The sequence below is a fragment of the Nycticebus coucang genome, chromosome 12, assembly GCF_027406575.1.
Source record: "Nycticebus coucang isolate mNycCou1 chromosome 12, mNycCou1.pri, whole genome shotgun sequence".
Taxonomy (NCBI): domain Eukaryota; kingdom Metazoa; phylum Chordata; class Mammalia; order Primates; family Lorisidae; genus Nycticebus; species Nycticebus coucang.
Genome location: NC_069791.1, coordinates 25,889,120 through 25,907,908, shown reverse-complemented (window position 1 = coordinate 25,907,908; position 18,789 = coordinate 25,889,120). Strand labels below are relative to the sequence as shown.

At 34.0% G+C, this 18,789-nt stretch overlaps 1 protein-coding gene across 3 annotated transcripts in view; it reads right to left on the bottom strand.

Moving 5' to 3' along the window:
• ABCD2 (ATP binding cassette subfamily D member 2) overlaps positions 1-18,789 on the bottom strand; it is a 100,701-nt gene that overhangs the window by 69,357 nt on the left and 12,555 nt on the right. For all 3 annotated transcript variants that reach the window (XM_053557615.1, XM_053557614.1, XM_053557617.1), the window contains exons 4-6: positions 15,084-15,252; positions 13,900-13,994; positions 10,126-10,271 (exon numbers count right to left, since the gene is read on the bottom strand). In XM_053557615.1, the coding sequence (XP_053413590.1) occupies positions 10,126-10,271; positions 13,900-13,994; positions 15,084-15,252 (410 nt within the window). The remainder of the gene's footprint in view (positions 1-10,125; positions 10,272-13,899; positions 13,995-15,083; positions 15,253-18,789) is intronic.

Sequence of the window (18,789 nt, the reverse complement as noted above, 5' to 3'; positions counted from 1 at the left end):
TGTAGGGAGCAATCATGTTATCAGATTGTTTTGTGCATAGCAAGAACTAGATTTGAGTCCTGAATGCATAGGAAGTCATTCCTAACATTTTAAAAATAAATATGTAGCAAAAAAAAAAAAAAAGAAAGAAATGTTCAAGTGAAAAGAGATATTTACTATTACTGAAATTATATCTTTAGAATGAGATATTTCTAGGTTCCAAAAGAGAGATGATCACAGCCTCTTGAGAACAGGGAATATATTTATTTCCAAGGAATAAAAATAGTGGAAGAATCAAAATATTAGCAAGTTGTTAACGAATGCAAAACTTCTCTGAGAGTCAACTTTAAGAGTATTTATCAATATACTAGACTACCATATAAAATTCCTAATAATTAATGTATGAAAATTGCAATTCCATTTGGTTAAACCAAATAATTGACTCACAGATGAGGAAAACTTTTGCATGAAAAGGAAAAATTTTTTCCATGATTATTTTTATAAATTAGCCTTTAGAAGACTTATTTAAAAATTATCTTTCCCAAATAACAGAAAGCTATAGAAAATCATATTTACATTTATAGATCCCTTTAAGTTAAAAAGAGATTTTAAAAATGAACTGTACCAATTACTACACAAGACATACCAAAATGTACAATTTACAATTCTGTTAATTGAGACCCAAGGACATTCATAGAAGTTTTCTTGCCATAAGCCTAATAGAAAGAAAGGAATAGAAGTCAATTAGCTACAGCAATACTACTGAGATTTCTTCATGGCTAAAATTATTTCCTTTAAAAAAGAACATGCTAAGTGACAGAAATGTATCCTCATCATAAGAGGGTTATGCAACATTTCTACTGCAAGTAACAAAATAAATATATTGCCTGTAATTAGAGTAAGAGGCCAGACTGATTTGGCAGGAAAACCAAATCTGTGGAGGTGTTCATTTATTCATTTATTTAATTGTTCATCAGATATATATTCTTCAGTTGTTACACAAAATACTGCCAGCACTGTACAGAGACACGTGGATGCCCTTTCTACCTTATATTCTATGATGATTTGCTTAATAGTGACTCAACACGGGCAAATTCTGTTTCAACATAGCTCTTCCTCCCCAAGCAGTTTCTTTGAAGGGCAGTGGGTCCAATCTATGTAACCTGTTATGTAAAGAGCTCTCTGTGGGGGCTGGATTAAGCCACATCGTGTTCCTTTTTTATTCCAGTGCCCCTTATGGACCCTCATTTCACTCAAGCAGTGGTCTGGTATCCTGCCCCTTACTTTAATAAACACACTCCATTTTTAAGAGGCTGTCCCTCTTTGTGTTTTGGGATCTAGAAATTCTTTAAGAGACAAAGGGTTCAAAAGCAAGAGACCCAGAAGAGAACAGTGATCATGATATTTAAACTAGCATTTCCTATATTTTTCCTTAGGTCTTTTCCCAGACCACATCCTCATTTTTTAATCTTAGATCTAAGGTTAAAAGAACAGAGGCACAGATGTCACTGAGAATTCTAGAATGGCACCTTTCTGTCCTTCCGTAGAGGAAGAGGCAAATGAGATCCTCTGACCTGCTTCCTGATCTCACCTGCTTCCTGCTTAATAGTCATGATCTGGTTTTACATGTGTGGATTAAACCATGTTGTTACACTACATGGAATTCCTGTATCCTTCCCAAGAGGAAATCCAAGATTTGGAAGACATTCATATAGAAATAATCCAAAATGGAAGTTCATATTTTAGAATCTCTATGAAACCTATTTGGTGCACAAACTTCTTAATATACAGTGCAGCTGTCCCAAGGTTGCAGATATTCAACTGTTCTGCCCATTTTATTGAATGCCCAGAAATGAAACAAGTCTTTATTCTCTTGCAAGAGATAGTCTCTAATTTTGCCTTTTTAAATGGCATAACACATTGTGAAAATTAAGATTTGCTTGTTTTATCTCTCTGCAAGAATTCTGATTTAAAATTAAGGGAATGTTTTTGAGAAATTATTTAAATTTTATAGAGAAGTAGATTTTAGAAGAATAGGAAAGAGTGGAGAACATCATCTAATTTGAAAATAAATATACTTTAATTTCTAAAAAAATTCACATTTATATAAGAATATATGTAATTGCATTCACATTAACTTATATAAATGATAGCCAAATACCTATGCTTAACTTATGTTAAAATTGACTTAATTACTCTCTACACCCAGAATTATAAGGGCCTCTGCCTCCAAAGAACAGCTTGATATTAGTAAAGATTCAGCGTACTGAGCAAATAATCTTAACTGGTGATGTCCTTGAAAGGTCAGGAAAAGGAGTAGTAAATTTCCAGAGACATCTCCCCTGTTGATAGCAATAGCCAAGACAAAGCGACTTTAGGGTCACACATACCTGAGTTCAAATGCTAGCTCTGACATTTATCTGCTGTATGACTTCAATTTGTAAGTTTTTTCATCTAAAATATAGGGATGCTAACAACAGTTTATCATATATAAAAATGAGAAATGTATATAATATATGTAAAGAAGTAACTGGCATATGGTAACTGTCTACAATTGTGCGTTAAAAGCAAAATAATAATAGGTCAGAGATAGTCAACCCTGGTTCAAGACAGCCTAGGATCCAGAGGTCACAATATTCTCAAGACAAAATCAATTTTAATTCACTTAATTTGAAAACTATATAGGCTATATGATTAAAGAACAGAAATGGAAATGCCATCAAAGAAAATGTAGATTAAACACTGGCACTCCTAAAAGCTGAGCTTTTCTTCCTAAGAAAACTAACCGAAGAATACAGAAATTTTGAAGAGTGAAGACAAATTAAAAGAATCATATTTTGTTATTCACCAGAAAGTAGGGACAGTGCTAGGGAATTTATTTATTATGATTATCTATGAAAAATTTTAAGGTCAAACACAGTGGGGTTTTTTTCTTTTCACAGGGAGATGTTTTAATATGATAATTTTATTAATCTGAAAATGAAAGGAAATGAATACAGAGGGAGAGTTTATATTCAAAGACTTGGTAAATTCTAATCCTGGCTCTGAAGTGCTGTGTAACTCTAAGTCTATAATGCCTTTGAACTTCAATTGAATTATTTAAAATACTCTCTTTAGCATGACTTATGCTGAGCATAATCAATATGTATTATTCATGTGTAGGAAGATAGAAATAAAGTTATGTATATTTAATTTGCTGTACAATTTAATTAGTAATGTTACCATTCCTGTTTACAATCAAATTTAAGGTTTTCATGTTGTATTCAATTTTAAAATGTGATTCATAACAACTTCGTTTATTAACAGTAGTTACATTTATCTAGGAGATTAAACAACATTGTCTTTGAATAAGCAACCCCGTGAAAGAAGAAGTTAGTAAACAGATACTGAGCCGGTAAATAAGATGTTACTTAAAATCTCAGAATATCTTTTGACAAAAGGGAACAAAAATAATGAGTGTTACAGAAGCAAGTTCCATCACCTTTTATTATGTTTTTCAACAGTCTGTAAAACTTAACGTGTATTACCAGGTCATTTACTCACAGAGAGATGAGCTCCTTCACTAAAGACTAGGAAAATAGCAAACATCCAGAGTACTTATTAAAAAAATAAGTCAAAGAACTTCAGCTAAAAGGAACACTTTAGCAATGCTTAAGAACTCCCACAAAAAAAAAAAAAGAATCTAGACAACGGGCGCTATCCAGCATGAACTGATGACATAATATTAGTGGAGAGGAGACTGAAAAAAAATTTGTTTTTCTCAGCTTGGTATTATTAGAGGAGTGTGGGACGGCATAGTATGCTATACAAAAGTGTCCAGAAAGCAAAAACTTTTTACTCACTTTAATCTGTGGCACCTCTGACTTATTTAGACATTGGAGAAACTGGTGCAATTCCTGACAACTGCTAAAATCCTAAATGACTTTCAAAAGCCAGGTCAAATGCCACATTGTTCTATTTTTTTTCATAGCATTTCCTGCCTTTCATGAGGCTCTCATTCTGGCTTTTATTTCTGTGAGTTGCATATTTTTGTTTATAACTAAATGAGATGTAAGCACCATAATGAGAGAGACTGTGTCTGAGTCATGGTCTAGCCTCTGAAGTATCTTATAGCAGGCTTTAATAAACACTGGATAATTTTGGCACGGGACAGTACAATAATTTCTGTAACATATAAAGTGCAATATTCCAGCCATTTCTCCCTTTTATTTCCTTGTCTTTCTTTTAAAAGATGTTTGGTCAGATTTGATTATGTCCTTGTAATATAATCTTTCTTTCACTTTCTAAATGCAACTTCCCAGACTCAAACTCAAAAGTTTGCACATGTTACTTTTTCAATACACAATTGTGGGACATCTGAACCTATTTCAGATTTTGGTCTTAGTACTTGGTCATGAACAGTAAATTTGAATAGATCATGGTTAAAATTTCTGACCTGAGATATTTCTGCCAATGAAGGCAGGTAGGAAGAGCCAACGTGTTAGGAATAGCATTACATTGTGAACTGGTGCCCAATTGGGGACTCTTGCTGAGGAGAGGTGTTCAGTTGTTCTTCGGTATCCACAGGGGATTGGTTCCAGGATCTCAACAGCTAACACAGATACTCAAGTCTTGTATATAAAATGGTCATAGTGTTTACTTTAAATGAGGGTTGTCCAAGGTTTTCTTCTCTGCCACACATTGGAAAAATTAAGAACTGTCTTGGACCACACATTAAATACACAAACACTAACAAAAACTGATGAGCAAAAAAAGATCCATGCATACTTTTTAGGATAGCCAACACCACAGATAAGCAAAAAAGTCCTCAGAAAATCAGCATGTGGTTCATGGGCTGCAGGTTGGATACCCCTGCTCATCTCTAGATTACTTATAATACCTAATACAATATAAATGTTATATAAATAACTATACTATATTGTTTTTTAAAATTTGTATTATCTTTTATTGTTGAATTATTTAAATATTTCTTTTTCCAATTTGTTTGATACATAACTGGTTGAATCCAAGGAAACTGAACCAGCAGATACGGAGGGCCAACTGTATGTAATGTATACAAATGATCCTCTGGAGGGTTTTAAGAAAAAGTAGTACAAAGGAAAAGAAGCTTTTGCTACTTTTTGTCAGTAAACAACTATTACCTTCTGTCTTCATCCTTCTTCCCTTCCTTCCTTTCACTCTTTCTGTTCCCCCAACTGCCACTAAATATTTCAATTTATCATTTAGGTGACTGTTAGCATATTGTATTTTGTTAGCAGGTGAACTAAATAAACAAATAAAAGGTTGGAAGCGTCACCTGTGGCTCAAAGGAGTAGGGCGCTGGCCCCATATGCCGGAGGTGCCAGGTTCAAACCCAGCCCTGGCCAAAACTGCAAAAAAAAAAAAAAAAAGAAAAAAAGAAAGAAAGAAAGAAAGGTTGGTTTGAGGGGCTTTAGTGGCTGAAGACAGAACCTCACCCAGGCGATTAACAAGCAACTAATGGGCCACAGGTTCTGTAAAAGCGGGAGCAGAGAATCACAAATCTATCCTTAGGGGCTTGGGAAGAGAGAGAAAATGCAGCAAGAATTGACAGAAGAAACTCAGGATCTGTATCCAAGTGGAAACTTTCCCTGAGTATTAGGATCGCCAGCTGATACAGCAGCTAGCAATGAATTTCAGTCGTCGGTTTAAGGGAATAGACGCATTGCTCAGGAAATACACTCTTAGCCTAAAATTACCAAAACATTTTTTAAAGTATTATCTGAGCAAAACTTAGCATTTTACTATAAATCATTCCATAGATTTAGAGTGGCTTACCCACATTTTAGACAAAAATATTTCTTTCCTAAAATTTATCAAATGCTCTAGGAGTTACCATATCTCATCAATGATGAAGATGAGATAAGAAATGGTTTTGAAACTAATTTTTCTAGCAAAACTCTGATCTGTATTCTTGAACTAAGGCCTAGATTTTCTTTTATCTGGTTCTTATTATAAATATTGCTAAAGTGTGGAAGACATTAACTGGGAAAACACTGAGGTGATTTCACTATTTCTTAGGAATTTGAGTTTCCTAGCTTGCAAACTGAGCCACAGTAGCATTTTTGTGAATATTTAGTTAAAAAATAAGTGGCCTAATGTAGTCAATTGGAAGACTTTCTTCTTCTGTATATTATGTGATATTAATGTAAACTCACTTTCATAAAACCTACTCTATCTTTCCCCCATGAAAGTAACAATTAATGTACATTTGATAAAGCCATAAAGAGATTGATCTTCTCTCAACAAGTCTTCCAATAAGAAAAAGTGAATATGGAAAATGAAAAAGAAAAAAGAAGTTAACTGATGACTCCATCCTGACCTCAGAGTCAAAGCATTTTATGATGGACATACTCTTATTTGACAATGTGAATGTTACTTTTTTTGGTATTATTATTATTATTGCTCAATATTTCATTGCAGCAATCGTCTGATTTCTTTTCTAAAGGTATTTATCTTCTAGTTTTTGTTTCTAGTCCTTATCTTAAACATTGTAATTGTTATTAAATTTTAGGCCTTTTTAATTTTGTGAAGGCAAAAAGTGGAAATCAAATAAACACATGTATAAGTATAGAGAAAATTAAAAAAATTAAAAAATAAAATTATTGTAAAAGTGAGTATTTATGACTTGTGAAACTTGGTAAATGTTGAATGTAAGTGTCTTGGCACAGTAACTGAGAGAATGCCAGGAAGGCTGTGTTAACCAGTGTGATAAAAGTGTGTCAAACGGTCTGTGAAGCTAGTGAATGATGCCCCAAGATCATATCAATGTACACAGCTATGATTTAATAAGAAAAAAAAGTTCATACGTAAGTCTCAACTCTATATTGAATTTTCATTTTATTATTGCTATAACCTATATTCTATTATACAAGTTAATACAATAAAATATTAGATTATAATATTCATTAATGAGAATATCCTGAGAAGAAATGCTTAATATTTTTAATACAATAAAATGTTATATTATAATGTTTAATAATGAAAATATTCTAAGAAGAAATGTTTAATATTATCTATATTATTATCTATTGACAAATATTTTGAAATAGATTGTATAGCAGTTTTCTTTAAATCATAAATATACAGAATATTATTTTTAAATTTACTTGAAAAATCATCAGCTTTTCGACTTTAAGAAATAAATAATACATTTAGACTCTTAGTTTACATATGTACTTAAATAAATTCCGTGCCTTTCGCAAGGATAATGGCCTTGTGAAACTTTAAGCATACGGACAAATTTTCATGTTTCTAGAATCTGAATAATCAGGGTAAAATGACTTTTAACAGTAATTATTAACACGTTTAAACTTAAAAATTTATAAACTTATTTTTCTCCATAACTAGATTGTAGTTGATCTTTTTTGCTTAGGCAACAGTAAATTTCATAACTAAGAAAAACGTTCCCAGTGATTTATATTTGTTGAAAAATTACATAGTCAGTCTCTCTGCAGGCAAAGACTAGAATTTCTTCACTTTGTTATGCCCTGCAAATGTCTTATGTTGCTCACATTAAAGTTGTATTCAACAACTGCCGCTAAAAATATAAAATTTATTTATGTGCTTTCATTTGCATTAAGAGACTATAATCCTGTAACGGCACATTTTCTTCATGATTCTATGACTTCTAAACTAAATAAAAAATTAAATCAGTCTACTAAACACATTAACATCTGAAATATAAACTTTTGGCAATGTAAGTTAGCTTTAAAACTCCGAAAGTTTCTCAAAGGCCATTAATGCATTGCTAGAAAGAGATGATGCTTCTGGTGTCACAAGGTGTAATCTATTCGGGTCAGACATGAATATACCCATGACACTGCTCACGTCTAACATTCCCAGCCAGAGGATGAAGAAACACAGTTCTTCATCTTCTGATATTCCAGGCAGCTTCCTACTGCTACCATAGCTCTTACTTAAAAAAAAAAGAAAAAAAAAAGTGCTTTTTGGCCGAGACGCCATCTTCCAGTAGTTTACCAAAATGACAAACACAAAGGGAAAGAGGAGAGGCACCCCATACATGCTCTCTAAAACTTTTAGAAAATATGGGTGTGGTGCCCATAGCACAATGGTGACAGTGCCAGCCACATACACCAAGACTGGCAGATTTGAACCTAGCCTGGGCCAGCTAAACAACGATAACTGCAACAAAAAATAGCCAGGCATTGTGGTGGGTGCCTATAGTCCCAGCTACTTGGGAGGCTGAGGCAAGAGAATCACTTAAGCCCAAGAGTTTGAGGTTGCTGTGAGCTGTGACGCCACAGCACTCTACTGAGGGTGACATAGTGAGACTCTGTCTCAAAAAGACAAAAAAGAAAATATGGAGTTGTTCCTTTGGCCATATATATGTGATTCTATAAGAAAGGTGATATTGTAGACATCAAGAGAATGGGTACTGTTTTAAAAGGCATGCCACACAATGGTACGTTGGCAAAACTGGAAGAGTCCACGGTGTTACCCAGCATGCTATTGGCGTTGTTTTAAATGGGCAAGATTCTTGCCAGGAGGATTAATGTTTGTATTGAGCATATTAAGCACTCTAAGCTGAGATAGCTTCTTGAAATGCATGAAGGAAAATGATCAGAAAAAGAAGGAAGCCAAAGAGAAAGGTACCTGGATTCAACTGAAGTGCCAGCCTGCTCCACCCAGAGATGCTCACTTTGCGAGAACCAGTGGAAAGGAGCCTGAGCTCCTGGAACCTATTCCCTGTGAATTCACGCCATAATAGGTATACGGCATAGCAAGCAGGAGAACCAAGAGAACTAGGTGAGCAGGAGCACAAAGTGCTGGAACCTATTCCCCATGAATTCATGCATAATAGGTATACGGCATAGCACACAGGAGAACTAAGAAAACCAGGTGAACAGGAACATAAGGTGCTGGAACCCATTCTCCATGAATTCATGCATAATAGGCATAGGAAGCTTTGTCATACTCAATGGAAAGGCGCCTCCCTGAGCTGCTGGAAACTTACCCCTATGAATTCATGGCATAACATGTATTAAAACTGAAAGACTACTATAAAAATGATTCTCTTCATTGACTAAAATTGTGGTATTCCCTTGTCCGAAGATATTTAAAGTAAATTTTACTAGTGTCCTAAAAAGAAAAAATCCTAAAGCTTCATCTTCCTTAGTACTAAATATACTCTAAAAATTAAACCAGAGGGCAGTATGGTACAGGCATTTTCTGACAAAAGCAAAGGGGCAAAAGAGCCAAGAACTTGCATATTTGTTCTGGTGCTGTATTTCCAGTCTTGGTACTTGTCAGTGTTCACCAAATGGCCCTGTGTCATGGTGAGAGTACAGTCTGTGATGTCTATGTAACCCTGGGGTGACGACTGATGGAAAAAGTACTGGGCCAGATGAGCACGAGGACTTCCTCGTCTTCAAACTTTGTTTTCTCTCCTCAGTGAATATCAAATTCTTGGCTGTATAACTTCATGTTTAGACATTTACAAATTGTTATTAGGGAACTGGCTAAAGACTTCAGATGAAATAACATTCTTTTTCTATGCTTACATGATATTCAATTCTTTTTTATTTTAAATATACAAATATATATATTTGCATTGTGGGCTAAGGCTAATTTTTACATTTCTCAATAGTTAAAAAAAATGATACTCAATTCTTATAGTAAAACGATTTTAATTAAGGTAGTTATGAATTAATTAATAACATAGCAGAATTGTAAATAAGGATTATTTTCACAGAGGATTTCAATCATAAATGAATATTTTGGAATATGAATGTGTGCAGCTAGATTGAGAGATCTATATACTACCCAAGCACTGCTTTTCCTATGAGATGAGGTAATCTAATATCTTGGGCAATCTAATTATTCTTCGGAACAGCCTGCTTGCCAGTCCTTGAGACTAATATGTGCGTTTTGTGCATACATTGCATCTAGATAGATGCGAAAATAACAAGAAGTGGTATTGTCCTTGAGACAATTTATAATCAAAACAGTAACAGAACTTTTGGTGATAATTTAATTTTTATTTCCTTAATAGCTTCTCTCAATGAAAATGTCCTTAAAGACATATAAACTAATGAGCTTGAGGAATCAAAACAATCCAAGAGCAAAAAGGAAATTGTTTCTTGTGACATACAAAAAAGTACCTACCTTTGTGGAATATAGAACATATGTTGAGGAGGTGGTTTATAGAGGACTCCTTCATACACAGGCCAGAGCCCACTTAATATTCTGAAGAGAGAACTTTTCCCACAACCATTGGGACCAGTTATCAAAAGATGCATTCCTTCTTGAACCTAAAGTAAGAAGTAAAATTACAAACTGCAGTATTTAAAAATGAATTCTTTTGGCATCATTTAAAAGTTATTTATTAAAAAAAAAAAACCTTTCAAACATGTGATAACCTAGGATGGGCAAGAAAGCAAGGAAATATAAATCAGGGTTGAGAACGTTAAGTTTGGCTTTTGACTATTCTCTGAAGTTAAAAGCATCATAAAACAATTCAGTTCCAAAGAAAATGTATATTGGCATGAGCACTGCCTTTCCAAAATTTTATTCCAGGTCTTCTTATTAAGACACTACACGCACATGGAGAAATACAGCTGAATGGGAGGCAAGACAAATCACAAAAATTTAAATAATACATTAAATTGTGTTTTATTTATATTAATAATAATTAAATTTATATTGAATTCAAATACAACTGAAAGTCAACTAGAGTTATCAGCTACAAAGCACAGTTATCAAAAGAACCAGCTGGGTTGTTTAATTTTGTACTTCAGCAGTCTGAAATGTTACAGAAATTACAAAAGCCCATCAAGAGAGAGAAGATGATTCTAATTCTGCTTTATTCACAGATGGAGAAAATATAGTTACCAAACCAAAGACAGAGGAAAGCAAGAAGACTGTAATTTACTCTTATGTCTAGGGATGTATTAAAACACATACATATATAGAATATCATATATAATATATATGTGACTATTATATATGTGCTTATAATATTCATATATAAAACAAAGATTATCTGTTATCTATTGGATGTTTGCCTTTATCTTCTACCTTCCTTATCACTTAAATTTAAGCTGTTAAGTTTCATGAGTTCCCACTCCACACAATTAGTTTGGGGAAGTTGTGTTACCATGGTATTTAAAGGGTATTGCGAAGAATAAACTATAGGAACATCTTTCAAATTTTTGTTTTACTCCTACCAAGAAGAAATGATATTGTATAATCAGTGACAAAAAATACAATATGGAAGCGTGAAAGTCATAAATTTACAGGATGTCTGTAGGTATAGTTGTATATGGAAAGAATACAAATAGCTAAGTATCAATAATGTACAATGTATCCCACTAAACACACAAAGATGAAAGAATATTATATTGCTAACATCCCAAGAAAATCCTGGGAAGCACCTAGAAAGAATTTTGTGATCCGAAAGAATTTTGTGAGCTCTTTCACTAGAGAGAGGCTAAGGAAGTTTAATTTTGTAGAAGCAAAAATATTTTCCAAAGGATGTTTTAAAGGTATATACCACAGTGAAAAGCATATTCACAAAATATTTTAATAGGGTCATTCTTTTTTTTTTGAGACAGAGCCTCAAGCAGTCGCCCTGGTTAGAGTGCGATGGCATCACAGCTTACAGCAACCTCCAACTCCTGGGTTCAAGTGATTCTCCTGCCCCTGCCTCCCAAGTAGTGGGACTACAGGCGCCCACCACAACACCCGGCTATTTTTTGGTTGCGGCCATCACTGTTGTTTGATGGCCCGGGCTGGATTTGAACCTTCCAGCTTGGGTGTATGTGGCTGGTGCCTTAGCAGCTTGGGCCACAGATGCCGAACCAATAGGGTAATTCTTTACTAGGAATTCTCACAAATTTAACACATTTTCAGTGGTAATTAAAGACCTTTTACATCAATGTTAATACTTTCTTAATGTAAGTTCTCTGATGCTTAGTAAACAGTGAGTGTGAGGCAAAAAGAATTCTCACACTTACCGAATTTTCGTGGGCCAATGATTTTTTTTTTTTTTTTTAATTCTGAAGGCTAAGAAAGAGATGGGAATCTTTACCTTGGAGACTTGTTTATTTCTCAATCCATACAGAGGAAACAAAACTTTACATCATATTTTAGGGGCCTGAGAATTTAAACATAATTCTCTATCTGATCCAGAAATAATAATTACCATAAAAGTATATTGTAATGGGTTGGGGTAGGGACTCACATTTATAATCCCAGCACTCTGTGAGGCCAAGGTAGGAGGACTGCTTGAGGTCAGGAGTTTGAGACCAGCCTAAATAAGAGCAAGACCTTGACTTTACAAAAAAAAAAACAAAACCTAAAAACAGTTTTTTTAGTTTTAAAAACTAAAAAACAGTTTTTTTTAACTAAAAACTAAAAACACCCCTAAAAACTAAAAAACTAAAAACAGACCTTGACTTTACAAAAAAAACCTAAAAACATATGGTGGCACATGCCAGCTACTTGGGAAACTGAGGCAGAAGAATTGCTTAAGCCAAGAAGTTTGAGGTTGCAGTGACCTACGATTACACCACTGCACTCTAGCCTGGCCAACAGAGTGTGACTCTGTCTCCAAAAAATAAATAAATAAAGACATAAAAAATAAATAAAACAGAAAAGTATATTATGATAATGTATACCTTTGTAGAACTTCAACATTTATAAGATATTGTCACAGGATTAAGTATTTTTAATTCATTGTATAGGAAAGAAACTAAGTTCTAAATTTTTCCACAATGTGTGATGTATCTGTAATATAATTGGTAGGCAGAATTCAACACTTATACTCTATTTAATAAACGGAGTGACCAGATTGATATTATAAACCCATTTTCCCCAAAACACTTAACTTCTACATAAAAGTCATAAATTACAAATTGTTAAACTACTAATAGATAAATATTTCATGTATGGTGTAAGTACCTAATTGGTACGTCTGGTCAGATCGAATAATTAAAACCATTCCATAGATCTATAAATGGAAAAATGAAGCCTGACCAAATTGTAGTTAAAACACAGATTTATCTTAAATTTGCTAATACAGGATTTTCTCTTGTTTAGTGTCTCTTATGCTCTCCTTTCAACTTCTAACAACCCCATCTATTTGCAAACATATCTTTAATAGTTAAACCGTAACTGAGGTCCACATTAAAATCATTGGCACATACACTGCCATGTTTGTAATTCTATTATTAAGTCAAATCATGTTCTTCTTTGAGCTAATAAGCTCAATTGATTAATGATTGCTGACGAATAATTTTGTAATTGAATTTCAAAATGTAAGTCTGAATTTTAGACTTGCAATCAGGGACTCAAGTTTACTAGATATTTTTACTTCTTAGTCTTTTATAATCAAAGCATAGGATAGTAGTAACAAGTTATTCTCAACGGAATTAAAAACTTAAATTCCAATCCATGAATCTTCTAATTATTTTTCATAGTAATAAGTGTAATTACTTAAAATAGAAATTGAAGTCAGAGAATGTGTATTAACAGAATTAAACTTTGCTAATGACCTGTACCCTCACTTTCTAGTAAATATATTACAGTAAAGGCTTGTAGTTTTTTAGCAATTCCTACAAGGAAAAAATTAAAATTTGCTTCCAGATACCAATGTCTGAGGACATTTCCTGTCGTTCCCAAACGTTACCTTTTACAGGCTCTCAGTGCCCTGTATTTTGATTTTCAACCTGGTAATAAAGCAGTAGGAATCAAATTTCTCTTTTCTGTCTGCTTTCTGAGGAAGTAACTGCTTCTGTAATTGAGCCACTGTGCATACCTTTCTTGATTCCCCTCCTTTCCATATGCTCCTCCAAGTACTTAATATAAGGTACATGAATTCTGAGTTGTTTTGTATTAGTGTGATGGCAACAATCAGAAGATTCTTGAATATCATCTTACTTTGAAGTTTAGCTTGGAAGCCACCACTTCTCCTGCTGGTGTAATTATGGGAACATTTTCACAAATAATTCCATGATCCACATCAATAACTTTTCCTATAATCAAGGAAAAGTTTAAGTTACAAAGCTATCACACGTTGCTGATAAATGCAGCATAACAGATAAACTCAATTATAAAGTTAAAAAATTCTAAAGATAATTCACAGTAATAAGTCCTACAAACAAATGTAAATATAGACATCCATACATGAAGCAAAGTTTAATTTGTATCTTTTGGCACAATCATTTGGAAAATATTTCTGAGCAGCATTATTTTATAATCATCTAGCATCATTACAAAAGCTACACTAAACTTTATCTCATGTAACCCAGTCATACTTTTTTTGTTTGTTTGTTTTTTGAGACAGAGTCTTACTATGTTGCCCTCAGTAGAGTGCAATGTCGTCACAGCTCACAGCAACTTCAAACTCTTGAGCTTAAGTGATTCTCTTGCCTCAGCCTCCTAAGTAGCTGGGACTATTGACACCCATCACAACATCTAGCTTTCTTTTTTTGTTGTTGTTGCAGTTGTCACTGTTGTTTAGCTGGCCCGGCCAGGTTCGAACCCCCAGCCTGGGTGCATGTGGCTGGCACCGTAACCACTGTGCTACGGGTGCCAAGCTACTTTTATAAAAGTACTTGATTGCCCTGAGTTAACTTTTCCTACAGAAAAAAAAAAAGTGCTACCAAAAGGAAATAAGACATGGAATAATACAGTTTAAAAAAATATTTATGGATATGAACAATGTAACATTAGCTTTAATTGTATTTGTTAGCTGAAGTTTAAAAGCAATCCATTCATTCTGTCTTATATGCAGTTTCCAAAATAATTCTGAAAATTTTGTCCTAAATAAAATTAGCATAACATTGGTTTTTTATGGTTATGTTAGTCATCCTTCACATTGCAATGCTAATTTTAGAAATTGCTGTTTCTTTCTTGTTGTTGTTGTTGCTGCAGTTGTCATTGTTGTTTTAGCCGACTCAGGCTGGAATCGAACTCACCAGTCTCGGTGTATGTGGTCGGCACCCTGCCCACTAAGCTACGGGCACTACCCAGGAATTGCTGTTTCAATAGTGTTGGTTATCTAAATGTTGATAAAATAGATACTTACACATGGGAAAACATACAAACATTTGAGTTTATACCTTTGATTGCCAGTGTGTCCGTGAGAGGTAATTCTACAACAGTTCCATTCTTGCTATGGTTTTCAGTCTCCTGAACAACAGCGGTTCTCTTATAAATGCCTCTTTTTACTTCATCGAAGACCCAAAACATATTGTACACTCGAGCAGTATAGCCTGCTAATTCAGTGATCTAAAACCAACACAGAGATAAAAGAGTTAATATACCTAAGACAAGCTTTCACATAAATATGTCATCATATATGCTTCTTGATTTAATGTTAAAGATACTATATCATTATACATGAGAAATAGATAATAAATCTGAAAACTAAAACAAATGGCAATAAAATGTTACTAGAAGAGCAATACAGCAAGATTGCAATGTAAGTTTGATTGGAATTAAAAAACATAAAAATTACTCATTCAAGTCAGAGATCAAGATGAACTATAAAGAGTTTAGAATATTAGTGAGACTTAAGGATCCCTCAGTCAAATTTCTGATTTGGCCTGTCTACATGATAAATTGCATTTCCAAAAAATTAAAAATTTTATGAAAAGCCAAAGGTCATTTGATGAAATCATCTCCTTTATTTTTTGAATCTTTTTGTCTATTTCAAAGAGAAGATTTGAAGTAGAAGAAAAGCATCATTTTTTTTCTTATTATGGAATGAATGTTTCTGAGCCAAATTGTCAAAATTTCTATATTTGGCCAGAGAAAATAAACATGCTGGAGGAAACCAATATGGAAAGTGCACTCAGTGAAAAGCTTCAAATCCTTCTAAATACAAATCCCACAATCCAGCTTCTTTTAAAGCCAAACATGCTTTATATGCCCAAAGAAAAACATTAAGTATATTATTGTTTACTAGGTAAGATTATAAGATAAAAAGAGATAAATCTCTGCTTTTGTCCATAAGGCTCCATGGAATTGTGCCTGGTCCTGTTCTGCCGGCTATCTAATGTGGGCTAACCTCCTGCTATTCTTCTTTTACGAAAACACCTCGTTATAAGGGTGAAGGGTGACTCATCCCCTATCAAGACCATCTTTCTTAATGAAAAAGAATGTACAAAACTAGGGACTGGCATTAATAAACAAAGCATGTCACTAGTAAATGTTTCTTAAATTGTGGAATAATGCAACAATGCTGACATCTGTCTATGACTTTCGTGTGTGCAAAACATAAGCAGCAAATGCAAATAAGTAGAAATTATTGTTAAAAGCCTTCTAACTCACGTCTCTACTGAGTGAGAGATTGGTAATCACACCATTATTTAAGTTCTAGATGTTAATGTTATAGCTATTTAAAGGATAGTTTCTAAAACGTTAGCTAGAAGAGACAATTGAGTTCCCAAGTAGAGGAAAACAAAGCTGTGGATTAAAAAAAAAAAAAAATGGATTTGAAAGAAACTTGGGCAAATGTAAATATTTGCACAGAAAAAAATTCCAAAATCAAAAATACAGGTCAATTCAAGAAAACCAGGAGTTAGTAGATAGGAATGGACAGTGGCACGGGCAGGGAGGATCTAAAAAAACTAAGAATATGCTGTGGACAAATTACTTTGGGGTACAAGACAGGGGATTTTCCCTAGGACCCTAACTTTAAAAAGGAAGCTTGGTCCACCTGGAGTTGGTAGAGAAGGCATGGTGGGAGCTTTCATGTGCTATCACATTGGCACAAGATTTTTTATTTATTTATTTTTATTTATTTATTTTTTGAGACAGAGTCTTACTATGTCACCCTTGGTAGAGTGCTGTAGTGTCACAGCTCACAGCAACCTCAAACTCTTGGGCTCAAGCAATTCTCTTGCCTCAGCCTCCCAAGTAGCTGGGACTACAGGCGCCCACCACAACACCCGGCTATTTTGTTGTTGTTGTTGTAGTTGTCATTGTTGTTTAGCAGGCCCAGGCTGGGTTCGAAACTGCCAACCCCAGTGTATGTGGCCGGTGCCCTAACCACTGAACTATGGATGCCGAGCCTACAGACTTTTTAGAAGTGAACATTCTATGACAAAAGCAGATTTAGGCAAAATAAAGTATGCAATAATTTTCTGAGTTGGAGATAATCTAGAAAAACTAATTGACATGCTTTCCGTAATTTAGATAGCAGAGTATTCTAATGTGAGATGAACACATCTCTATTTTCCATTAATTTTAATATTACATAATTTATTACTTTAAAAAATCTATCTGAAAGACTGTGTCTCCAGGTTATCAAAATTACTTTTTGATTTTTTTTTAATTGAGTTGCTTGGGACATGGCCCTTATCACCTAATTTTACTTAAAAAAGGAAATAATTCAATAAATCAGGTTTTGTAAACTAAAAAGTTGTCAGAAAATCACAACATGGGTAACTTTCATGTACTTTCTTTAAGGCTGATTTAATAGGCAGTTAAATTTATAATGATACAGGAGGATTGCTTAAGCCCAGGAGTTTGATGTTGCTGCGTGCTGTGATGCCATGGCATTCTACCTAGGGCAACACAGAGAGACTCTGTCTCAAAAAAAAAAAAAAAAAATTATAATGATGCTCTTATATAGTGCTATAATTATATTAAATTAAATATAATTGCTAATATATATTGCTAATATAATTGCTCTTATAATTGCTATAATTAGCAATTTATAATGATATGAAAGCCACAAGAATTATTAATAGTGAAAATGAATTTCATGGGAATGTTTATAACATCTGATTGGAATAAAGTGATTTTAATTTTAACTCATGGTATCTGTGGGTCTTATGACTATTCTTTCAACAAACATTTATTAACCACATACAATATTCCAAGCATTAACATGAATATTAGCGATATAAAGATGAGGAAGACAGTTCCTGTTTTCAAGGAGCTCAGGGTCTGGTGTGGGAGACAGACAATTATAATGTGGTAAAGTGCCAGATCAACACAGAGATGAAAGAGAGGAAAAACTTAAAAGTCTGCAGGGAAGGTAGGAAGAATGTGGAATGGTAAAAAAGTTTTATCTGTAGTTGGCGAGACTTCATCAATAAAAGATGGGCAAAAGGTTACAGATATATAATTAATATTATCATCTAACATTTATTGAGGGTTTAATATGTACTGTCCTTAGCATTCTACATGTGATAATTCTCAACAACCCTGCAAAGTCAGGGTTATCATTATCCTCACTGTAGAAAGGAGGAAACAGACACAGGTGAAAGTCACATAATTTGTCGATACTAAAGCAAGAATGTAAATTTAGGCATCTGCACCTGCAGGTTTCTTTAAAATTTAAATACAAATATGTTACACATATAGACAGAAAAAGAGGAGTAAGATTGACAGTATAAAAATTAAAGGGCATTCGCAGCATTACACTTGGGAGTTGCTGCCCTTAATCTTGATCACACTCAGCAATTCTTGGGAAAGAAAAGATAGGTTTTTAAAATGCTAAGGATACCTGGTAATTTACATTTTAATTTTTTTTTTTTTTGAGACAGAGTCTCACTGTGTCGCAGCTCACAGCTCACAGCAGCCTCAAACTCTGGGCTTAAGTGATTCTCTTGCCTCAGCCTCCCAAGTAGCTGGGACTACAGGCGCCCGCCACAACGCCCAGCTATTTTTGCAGTTGTCATTGTTGTTTAGCTGGCCCAGGCTGGGTTCAAACCCACCAGCCTCGGTATATGTGGCTGGCTCTGTAACCACTGTGCTATGGGCGCCAAGCCTACATTTAAGATTGATTTTTATAAATTTTCCTGTAATCAAATT